Consider the following 26,590-nt stretch of genomic DNA (forward strand, 5'->3'; position numbering starts at 1 on the left):
ATCCTTAGGATGTTAAACTCCCCTGCTCATCCAGATGAAGCTGGCCTGAAGCATAACAACTAAAGGGTGTGCATGAGGAAGCCCCATCGATGTGGAGAGGAACACACCTAACGCTGGGTGCACACCCTGACATGAGGACGCACCTCAAGCTGGGTGCACATACTTGCACCCACAGGCACCTACACAAATGCGAGAGGCTGAGGCGGGGAAACGAACTCCAGGGAACAAGTACTGTAGCGAGCGCCCCAGGGCGGGTCTGGGCAGGTCTGTGAACAATCGCCTGACCTGCAAGGTGCCCACTCTGCGTCAGGGCCTGTGTATTTGTCGCCAGAGAACGATGAGTCAGGGAGCAGGGAGTCCCCGCTTACCTGGACACAGACGGGTAGTAGAGCATGACCACTCCCTCCACGCACAGCAGGACGGCCAAGCCCCAGGCCATGATGTGGTAAAGCAGGATGGTGCTAGGAGAGAAGCAGAATCAGGGGGGCGGGGCCTGGCCTGAGATGCCCAGCCACACAAAGTACCAGACCAACTCCTGGGGCCCCCCAACCATCAGGAAAACTTACACTGAGCAAACCCTTGGTAAAGACCTGCCCCATTCTACCTCTGAGTTTTCCTTTTGTAATTGAGATGAAATTCATGGAACATAAAAGTAACCATGTTCAAGCTGAGAGGCTCTGTCGCCTTGGGCAACTTCACATTATGCAACGGCCTCCTCTCCCCAGTTCTGAAACAGCTATGGCCCCAGAAGGAAGTGCCCGCAGGCAGTCCCAGTTCCTCCCACCCCCAGTCCCAGCAACCACCCGCCTCCTGTGTCTCTCTTTGGCTTCTCCCACTGTGCACAATCCGTGTAAATGGTGGCACACAATACGTGGCCCTCTGTGTCTGGCTTCTTTCACTTAACAGGAGTCTTTCAAGCTTGACAAGAACAAGGCACTGGAACCTCATCAGTCCTCCTAAGTACCCAGCTCACCCAATAAGCAAGGAGTTCCTATCCCCACACATTCCCAAAGGTGCATCTGTACCTAGAACTCACGGGTCTTAGTGCTATGTGCAAACCAAGGTCTCTGAAGAAATGTGGGTTCGTTCCATGTTCCGGGAGAGCGGGGAGCTCTCCTTTCTCGCCTCCCACCCCCACACCCCACCATTCCCTGCATGCTTAACATTCCTGGACCATCTCTACCCTCTGTCTTTGTCCTCCCACATGCCCCTCCCTTTCCCCCAGGGACTCAGTCAGCCCTGCAGATGGGGTCTGGGAGAGGGGTGCACAGCCATCTGTTAAAGAGCATTTAACCGGCCTCTTCTGTGCCACGGGACGGGGGCCCACGGCTCCGTCGAATGCGGTCACCGTCACCCGTGACTGTACCAGGCTCCCGGCCAATAGTGCCACCCCCAACCCACTGGGATTTTAACTCTGAAAACCAGCTGTGTAGGCAAGGGAACGGTCAGGGATCCGAGTGCAAGGGGGCCCTTCCACAAGCAGACAAGGGACGGCACACGGCAACGAGCTGCAGGAAGAAGCAACTTTTCGCAGCCAGTTCTCCGGAAGGCCACAAGGAAAGGACCCCAGCATGCTGTGCCTCTCACGTTAGAACCGGTTCTGGAGCAGCCCTGCCCTACCTCTCTGGGTTTGGGAGCTGATGGGGTGTGTCCCGTCCAGAAGTCAGAGGCTCTGCATCAAAGAAAGAAATGAAAGGAGCAGCTTTCTGCAAAGGCCTGGGTTGTTGAATAGAGCAGGAGCTCCGCATTCCAGAACCTAACCTTGGGCCGAGGGAGCCAGGGGTGTTGTCCAGGGGTGTTGCCCGCAGAGGTGGGAGGGTGCAGGCCAGGCGAGTGCAGGCCTGGGGGTGGCCACAGACTACTCAGCGGTGCTCTGGCCCCAGATGGCCAAGCAGGGAGGGAGTCAGACTGGGCCCGGCTGCTCAGGCAGCCGCCACTTTAATAACGGATGTGACCCCGAACCCACACCAGGTCATGAGTCTCAAGTCCAATGCATCCACAATCAAGAGCAGCCGGTGGCTGAACATGCTCATCTCTTTATGTGACCACTAGACCGTTTTTATGTCCAGGCACGCGAGGGCCCTCCCCGGACCCCCTTTCCCCCACACTCCTATTCACAGAGCAAGTCGGGACTTCGATTTAGGGCTTTTCCCACGATCTCAAGCAACTTCTGCTGTTGTTTAAAACCTGTACATCCCACACCTGGAGCCGCAGGAGTTGACATTTTAACTCTAAATCTGTCTTCATGACATTTCTTAGGATTAGGATTAAAAAAAAAAAAAAAAAAAAAAGATTCTCCTGTGCCAAAGAAAATAGCTAAGGACTGGAAGGATCTAGAAGGGAATACAGACTTTAATCCAGCCATACCTGCAAAGCCTGGCCCCCTGCCCTGGAATTCCTCGGGACCCTCCTGGGAGGCTTCAGTGTCTTAACCGAGGTATCGACCGCACCCTGGGCTCTGGAAGCAAGCTGGCTCTTAACAGAGGAGCCACACCCGCAGCTCTGGCCCCTTGGAGCCCTCACACCAGGAAGCAGGGCTTCTGCCATGACGAGGCAGGGGCTGGGTCTCCGTGGCTACAGAGCGCCTGTCTTACTGCTCTGCTGTGATCCCTGCTCCTCTTTGATGGCAGAGCCGCTTCACTCTCAACAGTCTTCCTAGTCCCGGACCCCTGCTCTTGCTCCTGTCCTTGCATCCGAATGTTTCACATCTTTGGCTGTTGGCCTCTCGCACGATCCGATCGGCCGGTCCTCGGACGCTAGGCCCTGCCAGCATCCTCTGAAGTGTGAACCCCGCCCCCCCCCCCCCCCATCCTGCCTGTTCTCACGCTGTGCTCCAAAATGAGTTGCAAACACTCTGCTGGCTATGAGGAGGGCTTCCTGACGGCCTGTCCTGGTTTCTCAGGGCTCTGCCTGTCTTCTCGCTCCAGAGAGCTCTCGGGCTGCCCTGTCGGACCACAGTCATCCGTGGGTGGGGGTGGGGGTGAAGCAATGCCTCCTCCTGCGACAGAACCAGCTTCCTGGAGGTGCTCCAAGGCTCCTCTTATCTCCACAGCTGGCTGGCTGTGACACCTCTTGTGGTGCCCTAACTCCAATCCTTCCAAAACTGAGTGAGAAAGGTGTCACACTTATTTGCACTGGCCTCCGGGTCAAACACTTCTCATTGCTGCTAGTTGCCTACCCAAAACCATTTCCCCTTTTTCCTTGGTAAAATAACCTTGATGGCATGCCAAATAGCAGCATGCTTGCCTAACAGACTATGTTTCCAATCCAACCTCCTCTTGCAGCTGTGACCATGAAACTAAATTCTGTCCATTCCAAAAAAGGAATAGTTGTGTAAAATCCCCAGGGAGGCTGCTTAAAGGGAAATGGCTCAGGAGAAAACAGGCCCCTTATGCATTGCCCCTTCCTCTTTCCTGTGGCCTGGAATGCAGATGTGATGGCTGGAGCTCCAGGAGCTATTTTGGGCCATGACGGCTTGAAGATGAAAGTCACACAATAGGATGATGCAGCAAGAGACAGAAGAAGCATGGGTCCCTGATGTCCATTATAAGGGCCCGGGATTGCCTACCTCTGGCCTCCTTTGGCATGAAAGAAAATTTACTTTAAAGTTATTTTATGTATTCTATGTAGCCAAAACTAATCCTCATTGATATACCTGGTCGGCTGCCCTTGACCTTAACTCTCTTCCCTAGAGAATTTTCAAAACCAAGAATATCTAGGTTCTGTACACATGTATAAAAGCCTAGGACTGAAAGTAAAAAGGTAGAAGGAACAAGCACACAAATAAACACTAAACTTCAGTCCAGAGACAGCAAAGTTACTGATGATGATACATAAGGAATATCAACAATTTTAGAGCAAGAATCTACTTAAGTTTCCCAGTGTGTTCTACAGCCTAAATGTGATTTCTGTTTACTAATTTTGGCTTCTAAAGTGAATTTATTCAGGGGCCCCTGGCTGGCTCAGTCAGTGCAGCAAGCAACTGTTGACCTTGGGGTTGTGAGTTTAAGCCCCATGTTGGGTGTAGAGATTAAATCTCGAATCTTGAAAATGGATCAGAGACCTGGGCACCTGGGCGGCTCAGTCAGGTAAGCGTGTCTTGATTTCAGCTCAGGTCATGATCGCACAGTTTGACAGTCGGAGCCCCATGCTGGGCTCCCGTGCTGACAGCATGGAGCCTGCTTTGCATTCTCTGCCCCGCCCCCCTCTCAAAATAAGTAAACCTTAAAAACATAAAATAAAATGGATGAGACCTAAATTGAAGTGTTCAAACCATAAAACTCTTTTTTGGCTCCCAAGTTTGACGCAAGAACTCATACAAAATATTCCAGATAAAGGATCCTCCTCCTTCTGGTTAACCTAGAAGTAACGCAATTCGTAACTCTCTTTGCGGTTAACAACTGTGTGCAACCAACCACAGAGATCACTCTTCAGATATTTTGGGGGGACAGGTTTCAAATACCTTTGGGAAAAGGGCACCTCAGAAATTACAGTAATCTTGGGGCGCCTGGGTGGCTCGGTCGGTTGAGCACCCAACTTCGGCTCAGGTCATGATCTCACGGTTCGTGGGTTCGAGCCCCGCATAGGGCTCTGTGCTGACAGCTCAGAGCCTGCAGCCTGTTTTGGATTCTGTGTCTCCCTCTTTCTCTGCCTCTCCCCTGCTCACACTGTCTCTCTCACTCTCTCTCAAAAATAAACAAACATTTTTTAAAAATTTAAAAAACTGCCATCAAGTAAAAGACAACCCAATGAACAGAAGATATTTGTAAATCCTGTATCTAATAAGGTACTTGTATCTAGAATCTATATGAAGAACTCTTACAACTCAATAACAAAGACCAATTAAATGGGTGAAGGAACTGAACAGATATTTCTCCAAAAAAAGCATACAAATGGCAACTAAACATGTGACAAGATGCTCAACATCACCAGCCACCAGGGAAGATACCATTCACACACACACTAACATGGCTAAATTTTAAAGCCAAAGTAATACATGGAAAAGAACAAGTATTAGCAAGAATGTGAGAAACTGGAACCATTATACGTTGCTGCCGACAATATAAAATGGTGCAACCAGCCAGGTTGGAAAGCATTTTAGCAGTTTCTTAGCAAGGTTAGAGAATTACGATGTGACCCAGGGTACAAAGCCCCTGAGTACATGATGAACTAGCACGTCCACACAAACATCTGCATACCAGCGGTCGCTGGAGTATTCCTTACAGCCAAAATGATGCAAACAACCCACACGTCCATCAACCGATAAATGGATAAAATGTAGCACATCCACTAAGCCGAATACTATTCAGCAAGGAACAGGAATAAAATGCTAACACCACTGCGACACGGGTAAAGCTTGAAAACGTCTTGCTCAGTTTAAGAAGCCAGACACAAGGGGCACCCTGGGTGGCTCAGTCGGTTGAGCTTCCGACTTCGGCTCACATCATGGTCTCACGGGTCGTGGGTTCAAGTCCCATGTCAGGCTTTGCACTGATAACATGGAGTCTGCTTCAGATTCTCTGTCTCCCTCTCAAAAATAAACATATATTAAAAAACACAAAGAAGCCAGACACAAAATGTCACATATGGAATGAATGTGCTTACAAGCAATACCCAGAACAGGCAAACCTACAGACAGGGGCCTGGTGGGGGCAGGAAGGGGGGTAGGGATTAATCACTGGTAAAGAGATTGGGGGGAGGTGAGGATTAAAATGTCCTAAAACTAGTTGGTGCGATGGTTGCATGATTCTGTGAATATACTAAAAAAAACAATGGATTTTGGATTTTATACACTTAAATGGGTGAACTTTATAAAACTGTTTAAAACAAAACAAAACAAAAGAGCATGGGGCACCTGGCTGGCTCAGTCAGAACAGCATGTGGCTCTTGATCTCAGGGTTGTGAGTTCAAGCCTCACCTTAGGTGCAGAGATTACTTCAATAAAGTTCAAAAAAAACCAAGCAAAAGTAGGGGGGCACATGCTTCCTGGATGAAGCGTCAGAAGACCTGAGCACTCGTCCCATGCTGCCATCCAGCTTCCCCTTGTCACTCAGGTGCTCTGTTCCCCCAACACACATGCTCACCCCAGCTGCCGTCACAGGGCACAGCGCCCGACAGCCTACTATGTGCCAGGCACTTTCCTCAACCATTCACAGAGCATCGCATGGACTCTCCTGAGACCTGATGCGGTTGCTACTATCCTACACGTGGGAAAACAGAAGTCAGACACATTAAGAAACTTGCCAACGGTGCCACGGTGAGTGACCCCTATACAGATGGGACCCACCGTGGACTCTCACCAGGTAGCCACCGGGAGCTCCAATGTTCGGCTTCCGTATTTGGCCTAAAGTGTGAACACACACTTCAAAGAATCTTCTCCAATCTCTAGATACAATCAAAATCTGTTTGTATTCATGCCAATTCTTTTAGTATGTGTCCAGTTGCAAATATTTAATTTATAGATTACCTGCTGTCATGGTTTAAAATCCTCATTTTGAATCTGCCTTCAGCTTTTTATAAAAACAGCTGCCGGAGTGGCGCCTGGGGGGCTCAGTTGGTTAAGCGTCTGACTCTTGATTTCGGCTCCGATCGTGATCTCACGGCTCAGGAGGTCAAGCCCTGTGTGGGGCTCTGCACCGACAGCACACGGCCTGCTCGGGATGCTCTCTCCCCCTCTCTCTGTGCCCCTCCCCTGCTCGCTCTTGCGCTCTCTAAATAAACTTAAGAAATAGCTGCCAGACACAATCCTCAAGGGGCCGGCTGACATTCTGGCTGGGTCCGCCATACTGAAAACTACTTTGCAGCCCTCAATGGTACCCCCGACCCCTCTTCGTACAATAGAAATTGGGCAGAAAGCTCTCGTTTCTTGTACATACCTCTGTCCTGCCGATCTCCGGATCACCAGATAGGCGTCGACCGCGTAGCAAAACAGCCACCAGAAGCAGGCACCGTACAACAGCTGGATCCATATCTGTAATCAGGAAGAGCCTGGCATCAAAGCTCCTGGAAACAGGCCCCGGATTGTCCCCGTCCATGAAAGGAGAGGGCAGATGCCGGTTTCCTCTGACGTCAGGAAGCAGCACATGAAAGCCCTCCGGAGACACGTGGACGGTCTGGGAAACCAAGGCTGGGGCGTGGCCCAGGGCGGCGTGTGCCTCCGTGCTCTGTCCGCCCAGCGGCGCCGGACTAGCAAGCCCGCTGGCCGGGTACACTTGTCGGCACGGGACGTAAAGGCCTCAGATGCGCAGCCTTCCCCGGCGTGAGGGCTGACAGTGCCTCTGAACGAGAACGAAGGAGTGTGGGCAGGAAAGGTCTTCTGAGCAGAGGGGAAGGAAGGGGCCGGTCTGCTAGAGGCAGCGGGACATTGACCAGCCTCTGGTGCGGGCGGAGACCGCGCTCCCCTCTGCAGCCGGGAAGCAGCGACGGTCACGAGGAGAGAGGCTGACGATTCTGCTACAGCTCAGTGCACAGAGCAACAGAGATACACAGATGGAAATAATATATTCCGGGGCGCCTGGTGGCTCGGTGGGTTAAGCGGCCGACTCTTGATTCCTCACGGTTCCGGAGTTCAAGTCCCGCGTCGGGCTCTGCGCTGACAGTGCGGAGCCTGCTTGGGTTCTCTGTCTCCCTCTCTCTCTGCTCCTCCCCCGCTCTCTCAATAAATAAACTTAAAAAGTGAATGCACAAATACGTATGTCATTAAGCACAATATATATCCCATAAATCAACAACGTTCATTGTCCTTTCTTTTCCCTTTTTGGCCAGCTGGTTTTAAGTGCAGCTCCACCTTAGGTAAGGACTGTATATGTGGGCTCACATATGGTGGGGGGCAGGGGGGGAACCATGCTAGCGCAGTGGTCCTCAAATTTAAGTGTCAGTCAGAAGTCCCTGCAGGGGGTGTAACATCACAACAGACCCCACACCAAGGTTCTGAGAATTTGCATTTCTTTTTTTTTTTTTTTAATGTTTATTTATTTGAGAGAGAGACAAAGCACGAGCAGGAGAGGGACAGAGAGAGGAAGACATAATCCAAAGCAGGCTCCAGGCTCCGAGCTGTCAGCACAGAGCCCGATGCAGGGCTCGAACCCACGAACCGCGAGATCATGACCTGAGCCCAAGTTGGATGCTTAAATGACCCAGGCGCCCTTGAGAACTTGCATTTCGAACAAACTCCAGTGGGCTGAGACCACACTTGGAGGAACAGAGTGTCACAGGACCACAGTGGGAAGAAAGGGTTACCAACACAAGCAGGTGGACTTACTGCGGTCCCCACGCAGTACGCAGCAGGCCAAAGGTCCGTCCCATTCACGTCTGAGATGTCCTTGACGAAATCGGGGAATCCCAACCACACTGCAGACCGGAAGACGATCCCTAAAACCGAGTAAGAGGACACAGTCATCCCGCGGGAGATGCATTCCAGGCCCCGCAATTGATGCCGAAACTGCACATTGTACCGAATCCTAGATGGACCACGTTTTGTCCTTTACGTACATGCCAACGATACGGCCTGCTTTATAAATTAGGCACAGTAAGAGACTAACAACTAGTAAACAACGATAATACGCTGTAATGGAAGTCATGTGAACGTGGTCTCTAAACACCTTACTGTACTCACTCTTCTTCTCGTGAGGACGTGAGATGTAGCGAGGTGAACCATGCAGGCACCGTGATGTGGTGTTGGGCTATACTGACCTTCTGACAGGGCAGAAGACCAACCGCTTCCGGACCAGAACGGACCGCGGGGAACCAGAACCGCGGAAAGCAAAACTGTGGCTAAGGGTGAGCTACTGTCCTTCGTAATGGTCCTAATTCGGATCTAAAGCCCACTTGCTGCTCTGTTAAGAGTAAGTAGATGGTGGATGGAAAAAGAGAGAGAGAGAGAGAGAGAGAGAGAGAGAGAGAGAGAAACGAGGGAGGAAAGAAACACACACATCGGTGTGTGTACAGAGACAGAGAATAAGATCTAGGAATAATTATTTCGGTCACAAAGCAATCCCAGGAATTTTGATTTCAACTTGAACCACCATTAGCCACAATCATATGCCTAATGTAGTTGTTTGCTTACTTGGTATGAAGAAGCAATTATGTGAACAATCGGTATTTCTTGGCTATATTTTTAATACCCACATATTAACCATTCCTGACATTTAAAGAAATGACCGAAACAGCACGATTCTGAAATGTAAAAAGATAATTCTTTCATTCTTTAAAAAATGTATTTAGGGCGTGGGTGGCTCAGTCAGTCAAGCCTCTGACTTCAGCTCAGGTCATGATCTTGAGGTTTGTGAGTTTGAGCCCCGCATCGGGCTCTCTGCTGTCAGTGCCCAGCCTGCTTCAGACCCTCTGTCCCCCCCCCCCTCTCTCTGCTCCACCTCCATGAGCACTTCTCTCAAAAATAAACATTTAAAAAGTAAAAATAAAAAACAGGGGCGCCTGGGTGACGCAGCTGGTTGAGCATCTGACTCTTGGTATTGGCCCGGGTCGTGATCTCATGGTTTGGGGGTCGGAGCCCTGCATCGGGCTCTGTGCTGATGGCACGGAGCCGGCTTGGGATTCTGTCTCTCCATCAAAAGAAATAAACATTTAAAAAATTATATAAGTAAATAATGCGATTAAGATTCTCACAAATTAGGTCTCCTCAATAATTTGCTCTTGACGTTTACGATTTGTAAAGTTTTCCTTGCTATTAAACCCAAATACCTAATTCTCCTCAAAATAGTATACACGCTTTAAGGTATATATTAAGGTTTTTTGTTAAGAAACGTGATATGCTCTAATAACATACTCCGTAGGGGTGCCTGGGTGGCTTAGTTGGTTAAGGGTCCGACTCTTGACTTCGGCTCAGGTCATGATCTCACAGGTCATGGGTTTGATCCCTGCGTCAGGCTCTGCACTCCCAGTGCAGACCCTGTTTGGGATTCTTTCCCTCTCCCTCTCTCTCTCTGCCCTCCCCTGCTCCGTCTCTCTCTCAAAATAAATAAACTTAAAAAATAATAATATACTATGGAATACAATGCTAAAAAGTAATTGTAAACAGTACGAAGTTTTGTGCTATGTGCTCATGTACACTAATATACTATGTAATAGACGACTAAGTATACAATACGTAACATACTAAATCTATTCTACGTAATACACTGCCAAACTTACGTTGCATACTATACTACCAACTATATGCTGCATAATACGTCACCAAATACAATCTGTGTATTTAAATTGTATACAATCTAAATATAGTGTGATACACTACCAAACGTACATTATATACAATATGAAATTTGTATTACATAACACACTACTATACGAACACCATGTAATACATCACTAAAGAGGAACTATGCACACTGAGACGTTTAAGATATACCTTCTCGTTATCAAGCACTGCTCACAAAAATAATGCTTTTCTTCCATAGAATGCTTACCATTTATGGCACACAGCATTCCTCTGAGCTCAATAAATGCCCAATGTATTTTTGTAGCGATATCAGCTGATGAATGTCAACTTATTGTAATAAACATTTCACAATATGAGTATGTCAAGTCATTCTGCTATCTTAAACTCTTACAGTGCTCTATGTCAACTGTATCTCAATAAAACCGGAAAAAAAAAACAAAAAAACCTCTGCCCTATGAGGTAAGCACCATAAGTATTTTTCAGTGATGTGTCAGTCACCAAGCCTTGCCCCGAATTCTGCTTCTGCTCATTTGTCAATATCACACAACTCCCTTCCAAAAACAAGCATATATGCAAATATTATTTCACTGATCCTCAAAAGATATCTGCGTGCATCTTTATTTCTAGATATCCAAGTTATAGAAACTAAATTGCTGTTAAGATGCTTTTCCAGAGGCATCAGGCTGGCTCAGTCAGAAGAGTGTGCGACTCTATCTCAGGGTCATGGGTACAAGTCCATATGGGGTATAGAAATTAATTTTTTTAGTATTTATTTATTTATTTATTTATTTATTGAGAGAGAGAGAGAGAGAGAGAGAGAGAGAGGGAGGGAGGGAGGGAGAATATGCAAGTGTGCACTCATGCATGGTTTTGAGGGGCAGAGGGAAGAAGGGAGAGAATCCCAAGCAGGATCCACGTTGTCAGTGCAGACCCCAATGAGGGGCTCGGCTCGAATTCACAAACTGTGAGATCATAACCTGAGCTGAAATCAAGAGTCAGGCATTTAATCGACTGAGCCATGCAGGTGCCCCAGTAAATAAACTTAAAAAAAAAAAAAAAAAAAAAAGATGCTTTTCCAAAATGTTTCAGCAGAATCAGGAAAAAAACCAATGTCTGATTTATTTAGCCTGCACCAAGATAGGTTTATTCCCTAAGAGAAAGGAAGTACTGCTTCCTGTCTGACTCCTGGAGTCTGAGAAAGTGACTAGAGGTTATACAGCATGTACTGGAAGTCAAGGTCCTTGAGGGTCTGTGACCACAAGGGCACAGAACTGGAGAACAGCACGCTGAGACAGCCACCTGCGTTGATGTCAGCTCAAGGCAGGGTGAAAGCTGCTGCCACCCCCTCAGGGATGTTTCAATACCATCGACAGCCTTCAGGTTCACGAGTAAAATTAAGCAAAAGTACATGTCCAAAATGGTCAGCGCCTGTCAGCCAATTGCCAAATGTGGGCAGCATCTGGATCCTGATTCGAACGAACCAACTGTAAAATAGCATTTATGAGACAACTGAACATACATCAGGGACGTTAAAGAATTGACTTTCATCATTATTTTCAGGCGACAATACTAGTGTAACATGTATATTTAATTTTTAATTTACTTACTTAAATTCAAGTTACTTAACACATAGCATAGTATCGGTTTCGGGAGAACCCAGTGATTCACCTCTCACATACGACACCCAGGGCTCATCCCAGCAAGCGCCCTCCTTAATGCCCATCACCCGTCTAGCCCATCCCCCCCAGCCACCTCCCCTCCAGCAACCCTCGGTTTTCTGTATTTAAGAGTCTCTTACAGTTGGCCTCCATTTTTATTTCTCCTTCCCATCCCCTACGTTCATCTGTTGTGTTTCTTTCATCCCACATATGAGTGAGTTCATGTGGTACCTGTCTTTCTCTACCTGAGTTCAATCAGCACAATACACTCTAGTTCCATCCCGCGTCGTTGTGAATTAATCCAGTGGTGGGTGATACCAGGATGGGGTATAGATGAAGTGAGAGCATAGGTCCAAAGGCGGTTCCTTATACAGTCTGTGTGATTTAAGTTAGAAATTTTCCCAAAGTAAAAATGCTAACAAATGGTTTTGGAAAAGGGTTTAGGCTTTATGGGCCACAATTTCTCCGCCATGATCCACCTCTGTCCTTGCAGGGCAAAGATAGCACTAGACAACGCACAAGGGCAGGGCGCGGCTGTGTTCCCATGAAACCACTGAAGGACACGGACATTTAAATTTCATGGAACATTTATCAGAAACATTTCACGAAGTATTTTTCTTTTGATTGTTAAAAACCTTTCGGGCCACAGAAAAGAGGCAACAGGTGGGATTTAGTGTGGGGTCTGCAGTTTGGCCGCCTGTGGTAGAAAACCCAAACCTGAAAAAAATTATGTACTTATACGTATTAGAGGTAGACACATCAAGTTTTCTTCCCGATTCTGCCAAACCGTTCGGGAAACGGTTGCGGATGCACAGAACATTGTCAGTCTCTCACTCGCAGAAGTTATTAGGGAACCGTTGTATTTTCTGGGATTTTTGTTTAATGGCAACCGTCTGAGGTTTCCCCCAGTAAGCCTGCAATAACGAACACTGTAAACGGTTTTTTCTCTTTAAACAAGTGTCCCCTGGGCATAATTTTTACTGCCTGTCTTGTTTCGCTGAGTCCCTCGGTCGTCCGGTCCGGTCCCGAGGGAGCCGCCTCTGTGCTCCGAGTACACACCCTGCCCAACCTCGCGGGCCGCGCACGCTCACCCGGGCACCGAGCAGGTCCGGACCCGCGGGCGGCGCACCTTACTGAAGCAGCCGAGAAGGTCCCAACCCGCGGGCCGCGCGCCTCACCCAGGCACCGAGCAGGCCCCAACCCGCGGGCCGGGCTCCCCCACCCCGGGCGTCGAGCAGGTCCGCGCGCCTTACCCAGGCAGCCGAGCAGGTCGCAGGCGGCGGCGGCGCGCAGGATGCGGACGGAGGCCGGGGCGCGCGCCGAGGCCGGCGGGGACGTGGACGTGGCCCCCGGGCCCGCGGGCCGTCGCCCCGGCAGCAGTTGCAGGAGGCCCAGCGCCAGGCGGCACGCGCCGCCGCCCAGACACAGCGCGTGGAAGGCCCGGGGCTGGAAGCCCAGCACCAGCTGCGTGGCGGCGTCCCGCGTGGGGCAGCAGAAGGTCCCCAGGCGTGGGGAGGCCATGGGCCGTGCTCGGGGACGCGGCTCGGGTGTGCCGGGACCCCGCCGGGCCGCTGGGTCAGGTGCCCGGCCGGCAGCGAGCGGGGGGATCATGTGCCCGGGGCCGCGCCTCCCCCGCCCCGGCGCCCGCGCTGGCGGAGAAGGCGCCGACCGGGGTGGGGGCTGCGCGCCCTCGGCGGACGCCACGAGGTCTCACGAGGGTGAGGCTGGGGCCCGAGCCGGAGGTGGGGGAAGGAGGTGGGGGAAGGAGGCGCGCCCGGGGCCCGGGAGGGAGGTCGGCTTTCTTCCCTGCAACCCAGCCTTCCCCCAAGCCGCCACCTCGTCTTAACTGACCTTACCAGACAAACCTGCCTCATTTGCCAGCTCTTTCCTATTTAGGACCTGACGTTCCTAATTTTGATGCGTTACAGGCGCCAGAACACGTTCATCATCAACGTGACTGATGCGATTGGTGTTAACGGACACAATCCCAGCGGCAGGAGTTTCGTTGCAAGTCAAATCTTAAAGACGGAAGCGCTTAGCCTAAAGAGACATGTTTACACACGCGTATTTTGCACCTTACAGTTCAGTGTTCCGTGTTTACTCAGCTTCAATATAGGTTTGGGCATTCTAAATTAGCTTTCAAAAGTAATTGTTTGGTTTTTTTTTTAATTATCCAAGTTCATTCAGATTTCATAACTTTTTTTTCGTTATACATTGAAAATCAAGCTTTATTCTATGTGCTTAAAAGTTCCAAAATTGTGTCAGCACTAATGATAACCATCAACATACTGGGTAAAGTTTAAAAACAAACTCGAGAAGGCTGACAATAAAAGAGCTCTCCTATAGGTTATGGCTTTTACTAACCAAACCTTTAAAACAAACCAAAAAAACCCTTACCAGATTTACCATCTAATAAATTAATAGGCCCATTGGCAAACCCCAAGCGGCCACCCTTTCTCTCTCCCCTCGACAAATGGGCCCCTCTCTAAGGTTTTTTCCCCGGTCACCCGAAGGGAATGCAGCCCATTCGTCCCTCCCCCACTTATTAAACACTTAAATGCAAACACATGCCCTCCCACCCAGCTGCTCATCTACCTTTCCACCAGGAGCTTTGCTATTTTAAAGGCAAAGTTTGGGCTCAGCTCCTAGGCCTTCTTCCCTGAAGGCCCTAGGACTGGCCTTCTCTGTTGGAATCCACAGTAGGCAGACAGGCGGCTGCGTTGCCAGATGGGAAACAGAGCCTTTAACAAAGGGCTGCAAACGCCAGCACTTCAAAAGGATCTGACCTGGCAGTCTATTAGCAGGGGCAGCTGCTTTGATAGAATTCTGGAACCACCAACGCTGTCAAAACCTGCACTGCTCTCGGGTATTGCACACTCGCTTGTAAAAACAGCAGAAAACATCAGAGAAATACTCCCCAAACATCCATTTGTCAGCCCTTTAGAAAGCATGAATCCTGCTCTCTTGGGCCATTGATCTCCTCCTTCGTTTCCTCTTGGAAAGCAGAGGCTGCTTCTGGAGGACAGTGTGCAGGAGTGTGCTTTAAAAGATACAAATGACAACAGAGCCTTTGTATGCTTGCCCTGATGCTGAGGGTTTGAGGGTTTGCATGGCCCATCCATGCAAAAGTACCACTGCATTTCCGTTTTTGCCTTGGGCCGGAACTGCACATACCCCACCTCTCTGCTTCCCACGTGCAAACCTGCAGGCTCTGATGATTCGGGCACCAAGTAGTCACGGGTGAGGCTCCCAGGAGGGTCAGTGGTAAAGTTACCTCGGGGAGAAAATTGTAATAAATGAGGATTCCTAGGCCAGATGGGGGCCTCAGAGCAAACTTGCAGAAGGATGGACTGGAGACTATGTTTTTTTGACGGTCCGAAATAACTTGAAATTAGTATAAGAAATGCAACTGACGTAACAAACTGTGTGCAAGATGTGGGAATGATGGGGCTTTTAGGGGAGATAGTAGGGTTCCTGGGGTCCAGAGCCGACGGCCAGGAAAGAATTCTTGAAAACGTCTTTGGTGCAAAATGGTGATTTTGTTAAAGCACGGGGACAAGACCCGCGGGCAGGAAGAGCTGCCCCGGGGCCTTGAGAGACTAGTTATATACTATGGGGCTGCGGGAGGTAAAGTCCAGGGGAAGTTTCCAGTGAGATTTTTATATGCTAAAGGAGACTCACAGGATTTTGGAGGCCTAGCTTTTGTCAAGCTAGGGTTGTTTTTCCCTCTAGCAAATCATTAGCATTAAGACAGTAAGGAGTTCCTGGAGAAACGTTTACTCTGCTGGCCTCAAGTATTTGTCAATGGGCTACAGGTTCTAAGGAAATTTAGTTCTATCTGCCATTTCCGTCTGCCTTTGTTCCCCACGTTACTACGGAGGGTGATCTCTATCAGTTCACCATTTGTTTTTCCCCTTTCCTTTGTTCTTGGGCAGCCGGGAGTGCACACATATCCCACCTGGGGCGGGGGCGGGGAGGTGGCTGTCAGCTTGCCTTATGCTTCCAGGAACATCTGGAAGTACTGTGGATGTGCGACCTGCAAAGATGATTCTGCCAAGCCACAGTCAGCTGAGCCTGAACACCGATGTATCTGTGCGGTAACAATCAGGGCCTTTACGTATGTGAAGTTCATTTTTGCATCCACGCTCCCTCCTTTTCTCCCTCCCTCCCAGCTTACCATCTGGATTCCACCTTGCACTTTCAGCCTGGGCTGCCCACGAAAGGTTGTCTTGGCTTTACCTTTGCTCTGCCATTCACAACTTGCCCGTCATCCCGCTTGATCCGCTACGCTAACCTCTGGAAGCGGCTCAGGGGGTTTCTCTCACAGACAACTCTTCTCACGGTGAGTCCCCTGACACCCACAGGTCTTAATGGAAAGGACGGAGTTCACGGGAAGAACCTCAGGTAGGCCACAGAATCCAGTGGAGGAGAGAGTGGAGGGCGGATGGATGGTCTGCTGAAATACACTGGTAGCAGCAGCAGAAGGGAGGACAGAGCGACTCACAAAAACCTACTGTTTTCAGAGTGCATCAGTAGGCAGGCACAATGCTCTGTGTTTTACATTCATTGTCTCATTGAATCTACAGCAGGAGCCTTTCGGGTGGGTTTTACTCTTAAACTGATGAGGACAGTATGTACATTAGTGGGCGTGGCTAAGTTCCAGTAAAACTTTATTTTCAAAACTGGTGGCAACCTAGCCATTTTGGCTCCTATGGGTCTACCCACAGAGACTCTGGCTTAACCAGCAGTACCCCAGAAGGCCGGGTGGCTAAGCCCAAAATAATAGGGAGGCTAACAGCTAGTGGGGCAGGCAAACAGGCCAGTGAGGAATGGGACACAAGAAGTTGCTGGCAGAGAAATTGCTCCCCCTTCCTCCCGCCCTGTGAAGTTTCTGAGGAGAGGTTGTATAGGGTCCTGAGCAACCAGCTGTGTTTCTTAGGAATCTGTAGTCTATTCGTAACTGTACCACCTTTAATTTGCTCTTCCTCCTTTCCTACTTTTACTTCCTTTTTGTCCAGGGATTCCATGGTGTTTGCCCACAAAACTTCGGCACACTATTTGCCTCAGGCTCTGCTCTCTAAGGAACCCAGGCTAAGAATCTGCCTTCCTCATAAAGGATTTCAGGTGCTGTAGCCCCTGCCCTGCTTGGGGCCCATCTGATGACCAGCAGCACCTCTGCCTTTCAATTCCTTTCATTTCAACAGAAATGTATTGAGTGCCATGTGCAAACTGAGCAGATAAAGAGACAGGCTGTGTCCAATAAATATGGGTGTGTTTACTAGGCCTTAATAAAGAAGAATACGTAACGGTCAAAGGCACTGTCAGAGTCAAATAAACCAATTAGTCATAGACACACGGTAGAAGAGGGTGGGAAGAGATAGGGACTGAGTAGAGTTTAAAATTAAATTGTGGGGCGCCTGGGTGGCGCAATCGGTTAAGTGTCCGACTTCAGCCAGGTCACGATCTCGCGGTCTGTGAGTTCGAGCCCCGCGTCGGGCTCTGTGCTGACAGCTCAGAGCCTGGAGCCTGTTTCCGATTCTGTGTCTCCCTCTCTCTCTGCCCCTCCCCCGTTCATGCTCTGTCTCTCTCTGTCCCAAAAATAAATAAAAAACGTTGAAAAAAAAAATTTAAAAAAAAATAAAATAAAAAAAAATAATAATAAAATAAAATTAAATTGTACTTGTGGTGCCTGGGTGGTTCAGTCGGTTGGGTGTCCGACTTCGTCTCAGGTCATGATCCCTGGGTTTGTGAGTTCAAGCCCCGCTGACAGCTCAGAGCCTGGACCCTGCTTTGGATTATTTGTTTCCCTCTCTCTCTGTGACCTCCCCCGGTCACGCTCTGTCTCTCTCTCTCTCTCTCTCTCTAAAAAATAAACATTAAAAAAATTTTTTAAATTAAATTGTACTTAAGTAGAAAGACATTTAAAGATCAGACCTGAGAATAAAATTAATCAAGTTTCATGTGCATTGCGTTGCAGATGCTACTGAAAAGCGGATTCTCATTCTGCTTATCGGGATGTCTGCATTTCTAGCAAGCTTCCAGAGATGTGGATGCTGCTGGTCAATGGCTCCTACCTGGAGCAGCAAGGTCCTGGAGCTTGTATCTCAACCTGAAAAGGAAAGGAACAACCAGGCCATACTTCAGTGTGGGGAGGGCTTAGTTCAAAAGAGCAGAGAAATTGATCAACATCCAGCTAAGCCAAAGAGCATTCTGAATGCCAATGACGAAGCAGGGATGGAGGCATGAGGTTAGCAGTGATGAGCAACACCCTTCCTGATGGTTCTGAAAGCCCCAGGGGGAGAAAACTGTTTGGGGCTAACCGGGGATGGAAGTCAGGAAACCGGGAGGAGAGGGGAGCAAATGGGAGAGGAAGAAGACTGACGAGGACTGGGGGAGACAAACAAAAGTGACTTGTGTTGAGGAAGGGAGAATGACCTGACGGTGTTCTCAGGTAGAAACTGGAAAACTGTTCACCCTGGTCTAGAAAAAAGAAGAGGCCTGGGCTATGACAAAGTCCTAACAGAAGCTCTTTTGGTGTAGGTGAGTGGCTCAGTGCCCTGAGAGGGACCTATCTAATCCCAAACGACCCCACCTCCTTATACATCATTTAAAATGCTTTCTCCCTGAAAGCCAACGAGCCAGCTGTTAAATAAATCTCAAATGGAAAGCAAAACAGGATTTGCTTCACAGACATTTGATTTTCAATTCACAGCTAAATTTGTTGGAGCACAGTCATTCCATAGAGAAAAACCACTGTTAACAGTCTGATGCAGTAAATGTACCAAAAGTAATAGTATAGAAAGTTGCAACTGACATTAACGATGGAATAAACGCCAAGGAAAAAGAAAACAAAGATACATTCAAAGATGATTATGATGCGAGTAGCTAATGCTATTATGTTAAAATGTTTAGTAACTGAGAGAATGGAGCCACAAATAAATGGGCAGGCACGAACTATTAAGAATAGTTCAGTGGTCAGTTATGTCAAGGGCAGTGTTTTACATCTAAAATCACATTTTTGTGCTTTTCCAGGATGTGCAGTCAAGCTGAAGTAATTCTACGATCCTTCATGGTAAGAAACAATTATTCTTACATTTACATGTCTGAAGACATCTCTCTATAATGCCAGCTTTTCAGTTCAATCTCCTTATTCTGTATGCTGACATTTGGAGCTTTCAGCTCAAAAAGAAAAAGAGGGTTTTTTTTTTTTTTACATTTATTTATTATTGAGAGACAGAGAGACACAGAGCGTGAGCAGGGGAGGGGTAGAGAGAGGGGGAGACCCAGAATCTGAAGCAGGCTCCAGGCTCTGAGCTGTCAGCACAGATCCTGATGTGGGGCTTGAACTCACAAACTGCGAGACCATGACCTGAGCCCGTCGGTCGCTCAACCAACTGAGCCACCCAGGCGCCCCAGGAGTTTTTGTTTTTAATGAATTATTTCTAATGCCCAAAAAGGAATGTAATGATTTTGAGACCCAATGCTCAGCTGTGTATTCGAGGTCAAGTAACACACACTCATGGACAATTAAAGGCAAATTCTTTTACATAAATCTGCTGCCTTTGGAATGGCTTTCAAAGTGCACACACACACAATTAAATGTACACACAAAATTATCTCTTAATAGAATTGTGGAAGCATTGTACACACTTGATTGGCAACCAAATTGGACTTCAAAACAGTTTTATATGTGCTTTTAAAATCATGAATGATGGAAATGATTTATTCAATCAAAAGTTAGTAAGTCCAGGGACCTGGATGGCTCAGTCAGTAAAGCATCTGGTCATGTTCTCGTGGTTCACAGGTTCAAGCCACACATGGAGCCTGACTGGGTTTCTCTCTCCCTCTCCCTCTCTCCCTCTCTCTCTGTCCCTGGCCTGTGCACACATGCTGTCTCTCACTCTCTCTCTCAAAATAAATATTTTAAAAAAGGTAAATCCATTCCAATTTGAAACTATGTCCTGAATGTACACATGTTCTTGAATGTCTTATCTCCTACTAAAGTAAAAAAAAAAAACATCGATACCATAACAAGTTCTTGGTGGGAAAAGAGGTGACAGGCAGGACAAAGAAGCATTTCTCTTTCTGAGGAGCTAAAAGGAACAGGCATGTTGATCACTGTTAGAAATGACTGGAGGGACACCTGGCTGGCTCAGTTGGTGGAGCACATGACTCATGACCTCACGTTGTAAGTTTGAGTCACACATTGGGTGTAGAGATTACTTAAAAATAAAATCTTAAAGGGGTGCCTGGGTGGCTCAGTGGGTTAAGCATCTAGACCTCGGCTCAGGTCATGATCTTGTGGCTTGTGGGTTCAAGTCCCACATAGGGCTCCAGGCTGACAGCTTGGAGCCTGGAGCCTGCTTTGGATTCTGTGTCTCCATCTCTCTCTGCCCCTACCCCGGTCACACTCTGTCTCTGTCTCTCTGTCAAAAATAAACATTTTAAAAAATAAATAAAAATAAAATCTTAAAAAAAGAAAGAAGTGACAGGAAAGAAGGCCTAGCTGGTTAGTAGAAACCAGGAGGGACAGTTCCTGAGGTTAAATGTGCAATCTTAGTGACTAAAGATATGAGATGCAAAGAAAGGTTTGAAATCATGCCGTGCACACACAGACAGCAGCATGACGCGGCGTGACCAGCTGAGACCCTCCCGTGCTGACCGTGAGGTGAGGTCGCGTGCAGAAAGGTTTATGTGGACGAGTTTCCAGGGAAAGGCAGGAAGCGCTGGAACCATGTGATCATGAAAGGGAGACCAAGCATAGATTTGCAAGTCAAATAAAGTCCCATGAATGGTGACTTGGGTTCCATCCCACAGGACTTGTAGTGAGGGTGCAGGCCACTGTGGTAATCTACGCTACATAACAAATTTCTCAAACTTAGCAGCCTAAAGCAACACCCATTTATTCCAACCTCCCTGAGCACAGATCACAGGCTTGCTTTTTCTTTTCAGACTGTGTTCATGGTCTTTTAGTGTGTACCTCACAGTTTTTTGTTTAGAGCTGGGCATGATGTCCTCGGTGCAAAGAATCGGGGTAAATAGGCTGTTAGTTGCGGGGGTCGGAGGGAGACAGGAGGAGATGCATTCTACAGTTTATCATTAGGTCTGTCTCTAGTGGTGAGCCATACCCCTTGGCTGTGAACTTCATAAATGCCTCTCAGGCGTGGGTTCCCTCCCTCCCTCCAGCCTTAGGTGGGAAAGAAAGGTTGTCTGGAGGAGGTTGGAGTTCAGTATTTCATTCCCCCCATGGTAGTTAGGCTCTGGTAACCCCAATCAATTGGGTGTCGAATTTCTCTTGAGGGCAGGGCTCGTTCAGAACAGAATGCTTTGGCATATTTAAAAATGGCTGCGTTCCCCCCCTTCTCTCCGCAGGAAGCACAAGCAATTTTTCTCCAGTTTTCACAGTGAGAACCTGGTAGAGCTCCAAGAGGTAAAACTCACGGAAGCATAGGGATCCCTGCAGCTTTTATTTATTTATTTTGAGAAAAAGAGAGAGAGAATCCCAAGCAGGCTCTGCATGGTCAGCACGTAGCCCAATGTGGGGCTTGAACTCACGAACTGCAAGATCACGACCTGAGCCAAAATCAAGAGTTGGACAATTAACAAACTGAGCCACCAGGCACACCGCTCCCCCCTGCACCCCCCCCCCCCCGCCCCTGCAGTTTTGACTCACAGACTCTTCTACACTGAGCCTCCAGCAATGTGTCAATTACAGTTCAGGTTTTCCTATCCTGGCGCTGACTCCTGTGGAAGTTTCTGCTAATGGGTTTCGGCTCCAGTGGGTTGTGGGTTCTCTGCATCGGCCCATCTTTTCAATTTCGGGGGCAGCAGGTCGCCCTGTGACCTTACTTCTCTGAGAAATCTAAGAAGAGTTGTCGATCTTTCAGCTTGTTCAGCTTTTTGTGTGTTAGGATGAGGTGATAACCACTAAGTTCCTAACATGCCAGACTAGGAGTCAGCAACACACATTTATTTGCTCACAGCTTCTGCAGCTTAAGAGGCCAAGCCCTGTTCAGCTGGGTCTTCCATTTTGGGGTCTGTCAATGGCTGCAGTTCAGGTGCTGACCGGGCTGGTCTCACCTGAAGGCTTGAGTGGGGAAATATTTGCTTCCAAGCATTTGCTTACATGTTTAATGACAAGTTTTCCTTCTTCATGGGCTGTTGGCCAGAGGTCACCTTCCGTTCCTTGGCACATGGCTCTCTCCACAAGGCAGGCTTCCAATAAGGCTCCTTGACTCGTCAAAGCCACCAAGAATGACTCATCAAGTGGAAGTCACAAGCTTTTGTAACAGAATCACAGAGCCGACATCCCATCACCTTTGCTGGATTCTGTCGGTTAGAAGTTAGTCACGGGTCCTGTTCACACCCAATGGAAGGAATACACAGAGTATGAACACCAGCTGGTTGGGTGTACCGGGGAGGCCATCTTTTTCTTTAAATGTTTATTTTTGAGAGAGAGAGAAGGAGGGACGGGCAGAGAGAAATGGGGACAGAGGATCTGTAGCGGGGTCTGCGCTGACAGCAGAGAGCCCGACACAGCTCGAACTCACAAACCATGAGATCATGACCTGAGCCAAAGTTGGACGCTTAACTGACTGAGCCACCCAGGTGCCCTGGTGAGGGCATGTTCATGTCTGTCCACCACAGCTACCTCTCAGGGTTGTCTGATGGTGCAAGAACGCGGGAGCATCCAACTCTTGTCAGTCACCCAGGAAGGGCTGCCCCTCGGGAGGGCACTTCAAATCCCGGGGTCCCTAAGAGCATTGGCAGAGTGAGTTCCTGCCACCTGAGGGCATCCTCCTGCAGGGAGGTGCAAGCTCCAGGAATATGTTAAGGGAATAGAAGGATAACCACCCTCTCCATCCCAAATTAAACTTGCTTGGTTTGACCCTGTGGGACGGACAGAAATGCTCAGGGTTGGCTCAAGGCTTTAAGAGAGTAAAAAGAGCTGCCGTGGCTTATCTCTTGATGCTGACCCCCTTTCTCCGCCCCGCTGGGGAATTCAGTAGCTCTGCAAAATTCCACACAACGAGTGGGTTTTGAACCTAGGCTCAGAGCTCAAAGAGCCTGATTTGTGGTGGTTGTTGGGTTGGGTATTGACCTCGCCTGACAAAACAGGAGTCTTGGCTTCTGAAAGAAACTTGCCTTTCCCCTGAGAAAACCACAGAAATTCGGACTGAGAAATAGTGTGTGAGAGTACAACTTCAGTTCTGCAACAGGCAGATAAAGAGTCTGTGAGCAAAGTAGTGTCAGCCTGAGAAGAGATGAGACCAGACGGTGCCGTGGAAGGGAGAGGGGTGGGATTTGTGTTCTGAGAAGAGGAAGAAAGTAAAATAACATTAATATTATTGTCTGACTGCCTTCCATGAGCGGGCAGCGGTTAAGTACTCAACGTCTTGCTTAACTCTCATCGCGCCCTCGTGGCTCACCTTTTTATCTCTAGTTTCTATGTATGAGGCAGCAGAAGAGCTGGGGCAACTTGTGAAGGTCATGGAGGTGGTGGAGGGGAGGATCAAACCCAGGCAGATTACACCATAAACACTTCCTCCAGAGGGGACCCAGAGATTCATTTCCTGTCACCATGGATGTCGACGAACGGGTCGGACAATAGAAATGCACCTTCTCAATACACCACCTTGAAACAACAAGGAGCCCGCTTTTTGGGAAGTTGGAGGGGGGTCACAGGTGGCCAAATTTGAAGTCACGTGACCATAACTGCACTTTCAAGGAAGTATATGGGGGGATGGGGAGGTGGGGGGTTAGGACGCTCATGTATATATACACGTTACAGATTTCAAACTTCGTGCAGATTTTATGTTTCTTTTATAGCACATTACACTAATACAGTGAAATGAGAGGACTATGATTTCTGGGAGGATTAAACACTCTGCAGTTTTCACCCACGTGACTGTCAAACCTCATATATCTAACAAAGGGGACAAAGTAGGCTCAGACTTTCGCTAATTTTGAAATGACTGCTTCGCCGGTACTCAAGTGGCCCTGAGCAGGGAATAGGAAACCCACATTAACCCCAGTGGTTTGGCTTGCGGTTAGAAACACAGCGTGTTGGGAGATAATACAACCTTAGGTCAACATGGTTGTACACACTGCAGAAACATTTGTCTGACACACGGGCTAGAGCATACATCTCAATATCAGGATTGAAAGCCATCACTATAGAAAATGTGGGGGTGCCTGGGTGGCTCGGTCGGTTGAGCATCCAACTTCAGCTGAGGTCATGATCTCACGGTTTGTGGGTTCGAGCCCCACATCAGGCTCTGAGCTGTTAGCACAGAGCCTGGAGCCTGCTTTGGATTCTGTGCCTCCCTCTCTCTTCCCCTCCCCCACTCACAATGTGTCTCTGTCTCTCAAAAATGAATAAACTTTAAGAAAAAAAAATTTTAAAAAGAAAATGTGGGTAATCATTCCTCTGAGGGAGTCTGATAATATAAATGCAATGGCTCTTCCCCTCTCCCACTCCCGCCAAGTTTTCCGGGTCTCAGTGCACTGCCCTTGGTTGAACCTTCAGAGTAAGCCATGTGTATAACCTGAGTTTCTTAAACTTGTGACATTTCTTTAGTCTGTCACAGGTGTCACAAAATGTACTCTTAAGGGGCCAAACAGTATGTATTTTTGCCTTTGCAAGCTACTCGTTTCTCTCAATTACTGTTTCTCTCAATGTGCTTAAGTTGACTTAATCAATGGTGTGATTCAGGCATCTTAATTTGGTCTTAAGGATAGCCTGTCCAGTTACAAACTTGGTGGCAACCATGGAACCAATGTGATTTCCCACAGAACACCTTTGCACTGTAAAACCTAAGTTGTTAAACGAGCTAATCAGGAAAGGGAAACTTTCCCTATAACTTTACAGTGAGAAACCTGATGGCCACCTCCTTATCCACGTATTAAGGTGACAGTCACAAGTGACAAGCCATGGAGATGTCAAGTATTCCCTGATGTGGTGTGCCGAGATGGCCACAACATCAATGTGTGTGTTTTCCCCCAAATCCATAACCTAGTCTTTAGAAAACGTCAGACAAGCCTAAATTGGGGGACATTCTACAAAACATCTGACCAGTCCTCCTCATGGGGTGCCTGGGTGGCTCAGTCAGTTAAGCGTCTGACTCTTGGTTTCAGCACAGGTCATGATCTTACGGTTCATGGGTTCCAGCCCTATGTCGGGCTCTCCACTGACAGTGCAGAGCCTGCTTGAGATTCTCTCTCCCTCTCTCTGTCCTTCCCCTGCTCTCCCTGGCACTTATGCTGTCTCTCAAATAAACTTCAAAAAAGAAAATTCTCCAGGTCATCAAAACAAAGGATGGGAGACCAAAGAGACGACGACACGCAGTGTCGGGTCCTGGGGACAGAAAGACACTAGGGTACAGACTGGGGAAATCCAACTAGAAGTTCATGACGAGGAATGTACTAGGTGAGGGTATATAAGTCCTTCCTATGTGATCTTTGCAAGTCCTCTGTAAACCCAAAATGGTTCCAACAGATGAATTTATTACTTTTAAAAAACTTTGAATGTTTATTTATTTTTGAGAATGAGTGCAAGCATGAGCTGGGGAAGGGCAGAGAGAGAAACACACACACAGAATCCAAAGCAGGCTCCAGGCTCTGAGCTGTCAGCACAGACCCCGACGCAGGGCTTGAACCCACGAACTGCGAGATCACGACCTGAGCCAAAGTCAGACGGTTCACCGACTGAGCCACCAGGCACCCGTCCAACAGAAGAATTAATTTTTAAAGAAGTTAATCTCACACAATATTTCCTGTGGCCCTTCCACACGTATAATTATGCAAAAGTAAGGAATGATCGCGACCAATTAATTTTTTAGAGACTTCCTATCCCTGCCTGGAAGAAATCGGTCCATTGTAGTAAAAATTCTACCACCCTTCAGACGGCCGTCCTCGGTTACTTCCTGTTATTTCTACAACTGGCCAAATACTTCTACATTCCTTGAAGTTCAGAAGAAAAGAGTCAATTGAAACAAGTATTTTGGCCGGTGGCCAGCAAAGGAATTTCCCGCATCCGAATCAACAGTTCCTCCAGCTTTCCAGGGCCCCTCCTTCCCACACGGCACCCGAATTATTTCAGCTCTAAGGAAGTACAGATGGCTCCTTTCTGTGTGTGTGTGTGTGTGTGTGTGTGTGTGTGGTTGTGGTTGTGTTGGGGGCTGAGAGGGAGGGAATGGAATAACATTTATTGAGCTCCAGCAGTATGCGGACTCTCCTGGCAATGTCATTTGATTCTGTGGTTCTCCAGATGTGCTCTCCGAAGGGCAGCCTGAGTGTGGTTTAGGAGCTGGTCACAAATGCAAGTTCCCCATGCCTTCCTGGAGAGCCTCACAGAAGCATCTCTGGGTTTTCTTCTCTCAAAATGTGGAGTACGAAGTAAAAAGGTATTCCACAGTCACACGAATGCTATCATAGGGAAGGAACAGAAGATTCATGCTACATTTGGGAAGGGCAGTATGTTCAAGGATGTCTCACTGAAATCTCATGTACAGAATTATTTTTTGCAGCTTGGAAATCGCTTGTGTTGGCTCTCACTAGAACCACCTAGACGGTATTGGGGACTCAGGTATCATGTTTTTATACTGTGAGTTAGTTGGCAAATTACAAGCAGGATGGGTCGCAGAACGTGTTTGAGATTGGGAAAAAAAAATCTTCCCCAGATACAACGTTGTAAATCAAGGTAAGGTGGCCAGGCTGGTGTCAAAACTCCTATCCTTGGAGCACCTGGGTGGCTCAG

General features: G+C 48.2%; 1 protein-coding gene across 2 annotated transcripts in view; it reads right to left on the bottom strand.

Annotated features, from left to right (window-relative positions):
- GPR143 (G protein-coupled receptor 143) overlaps positions 1–13,521 on the bottom strand; it is a 46,766-nt gene extending 33,245 nt beyond the window's left edge. For both annotated transcript variants that reach the window (XM_042975259.1, XM_042975258.1), the window contains exons 1-4: positions 13,086–13,521; positions 8,261–8,370; positions 6,876–6,970; positions 369–461 (exon numbers count right to left, since the gene is read on the bottom strand). In XM_042975259.1, coding sequence (XP_042831193.1) covers positions 369–461; positions 6,876–6,970; positions 8,261–8,370; positions 13,086–13,443 — 656 coding nt within the window. In that variant the 5' untranslated portion in view covers positions 13,444–13,521. The remainder of the gene's footprint in view (positions 1–368; positions 462–6,875; positions 6,971–8,260; positions 8,371–13,085) is intronic.
- Between the last annotated feature and the right edge of the window lie 13,069 nt (positions 13,522–26,590).

This window comes from Panthera tigris, chromosome X, assembly GCF_018350195.1.
Source record: "Panthera tigris isolate Pti1 chromosome X, P.tigris_Pti1_mat1.1, whole genome shotgun sequence".
Lineage (NCBI taxonomy): Eukaryota > Metazoa > Chordata > Mammalia > Carnivora > Felidae > Panthera > Panthera tigris.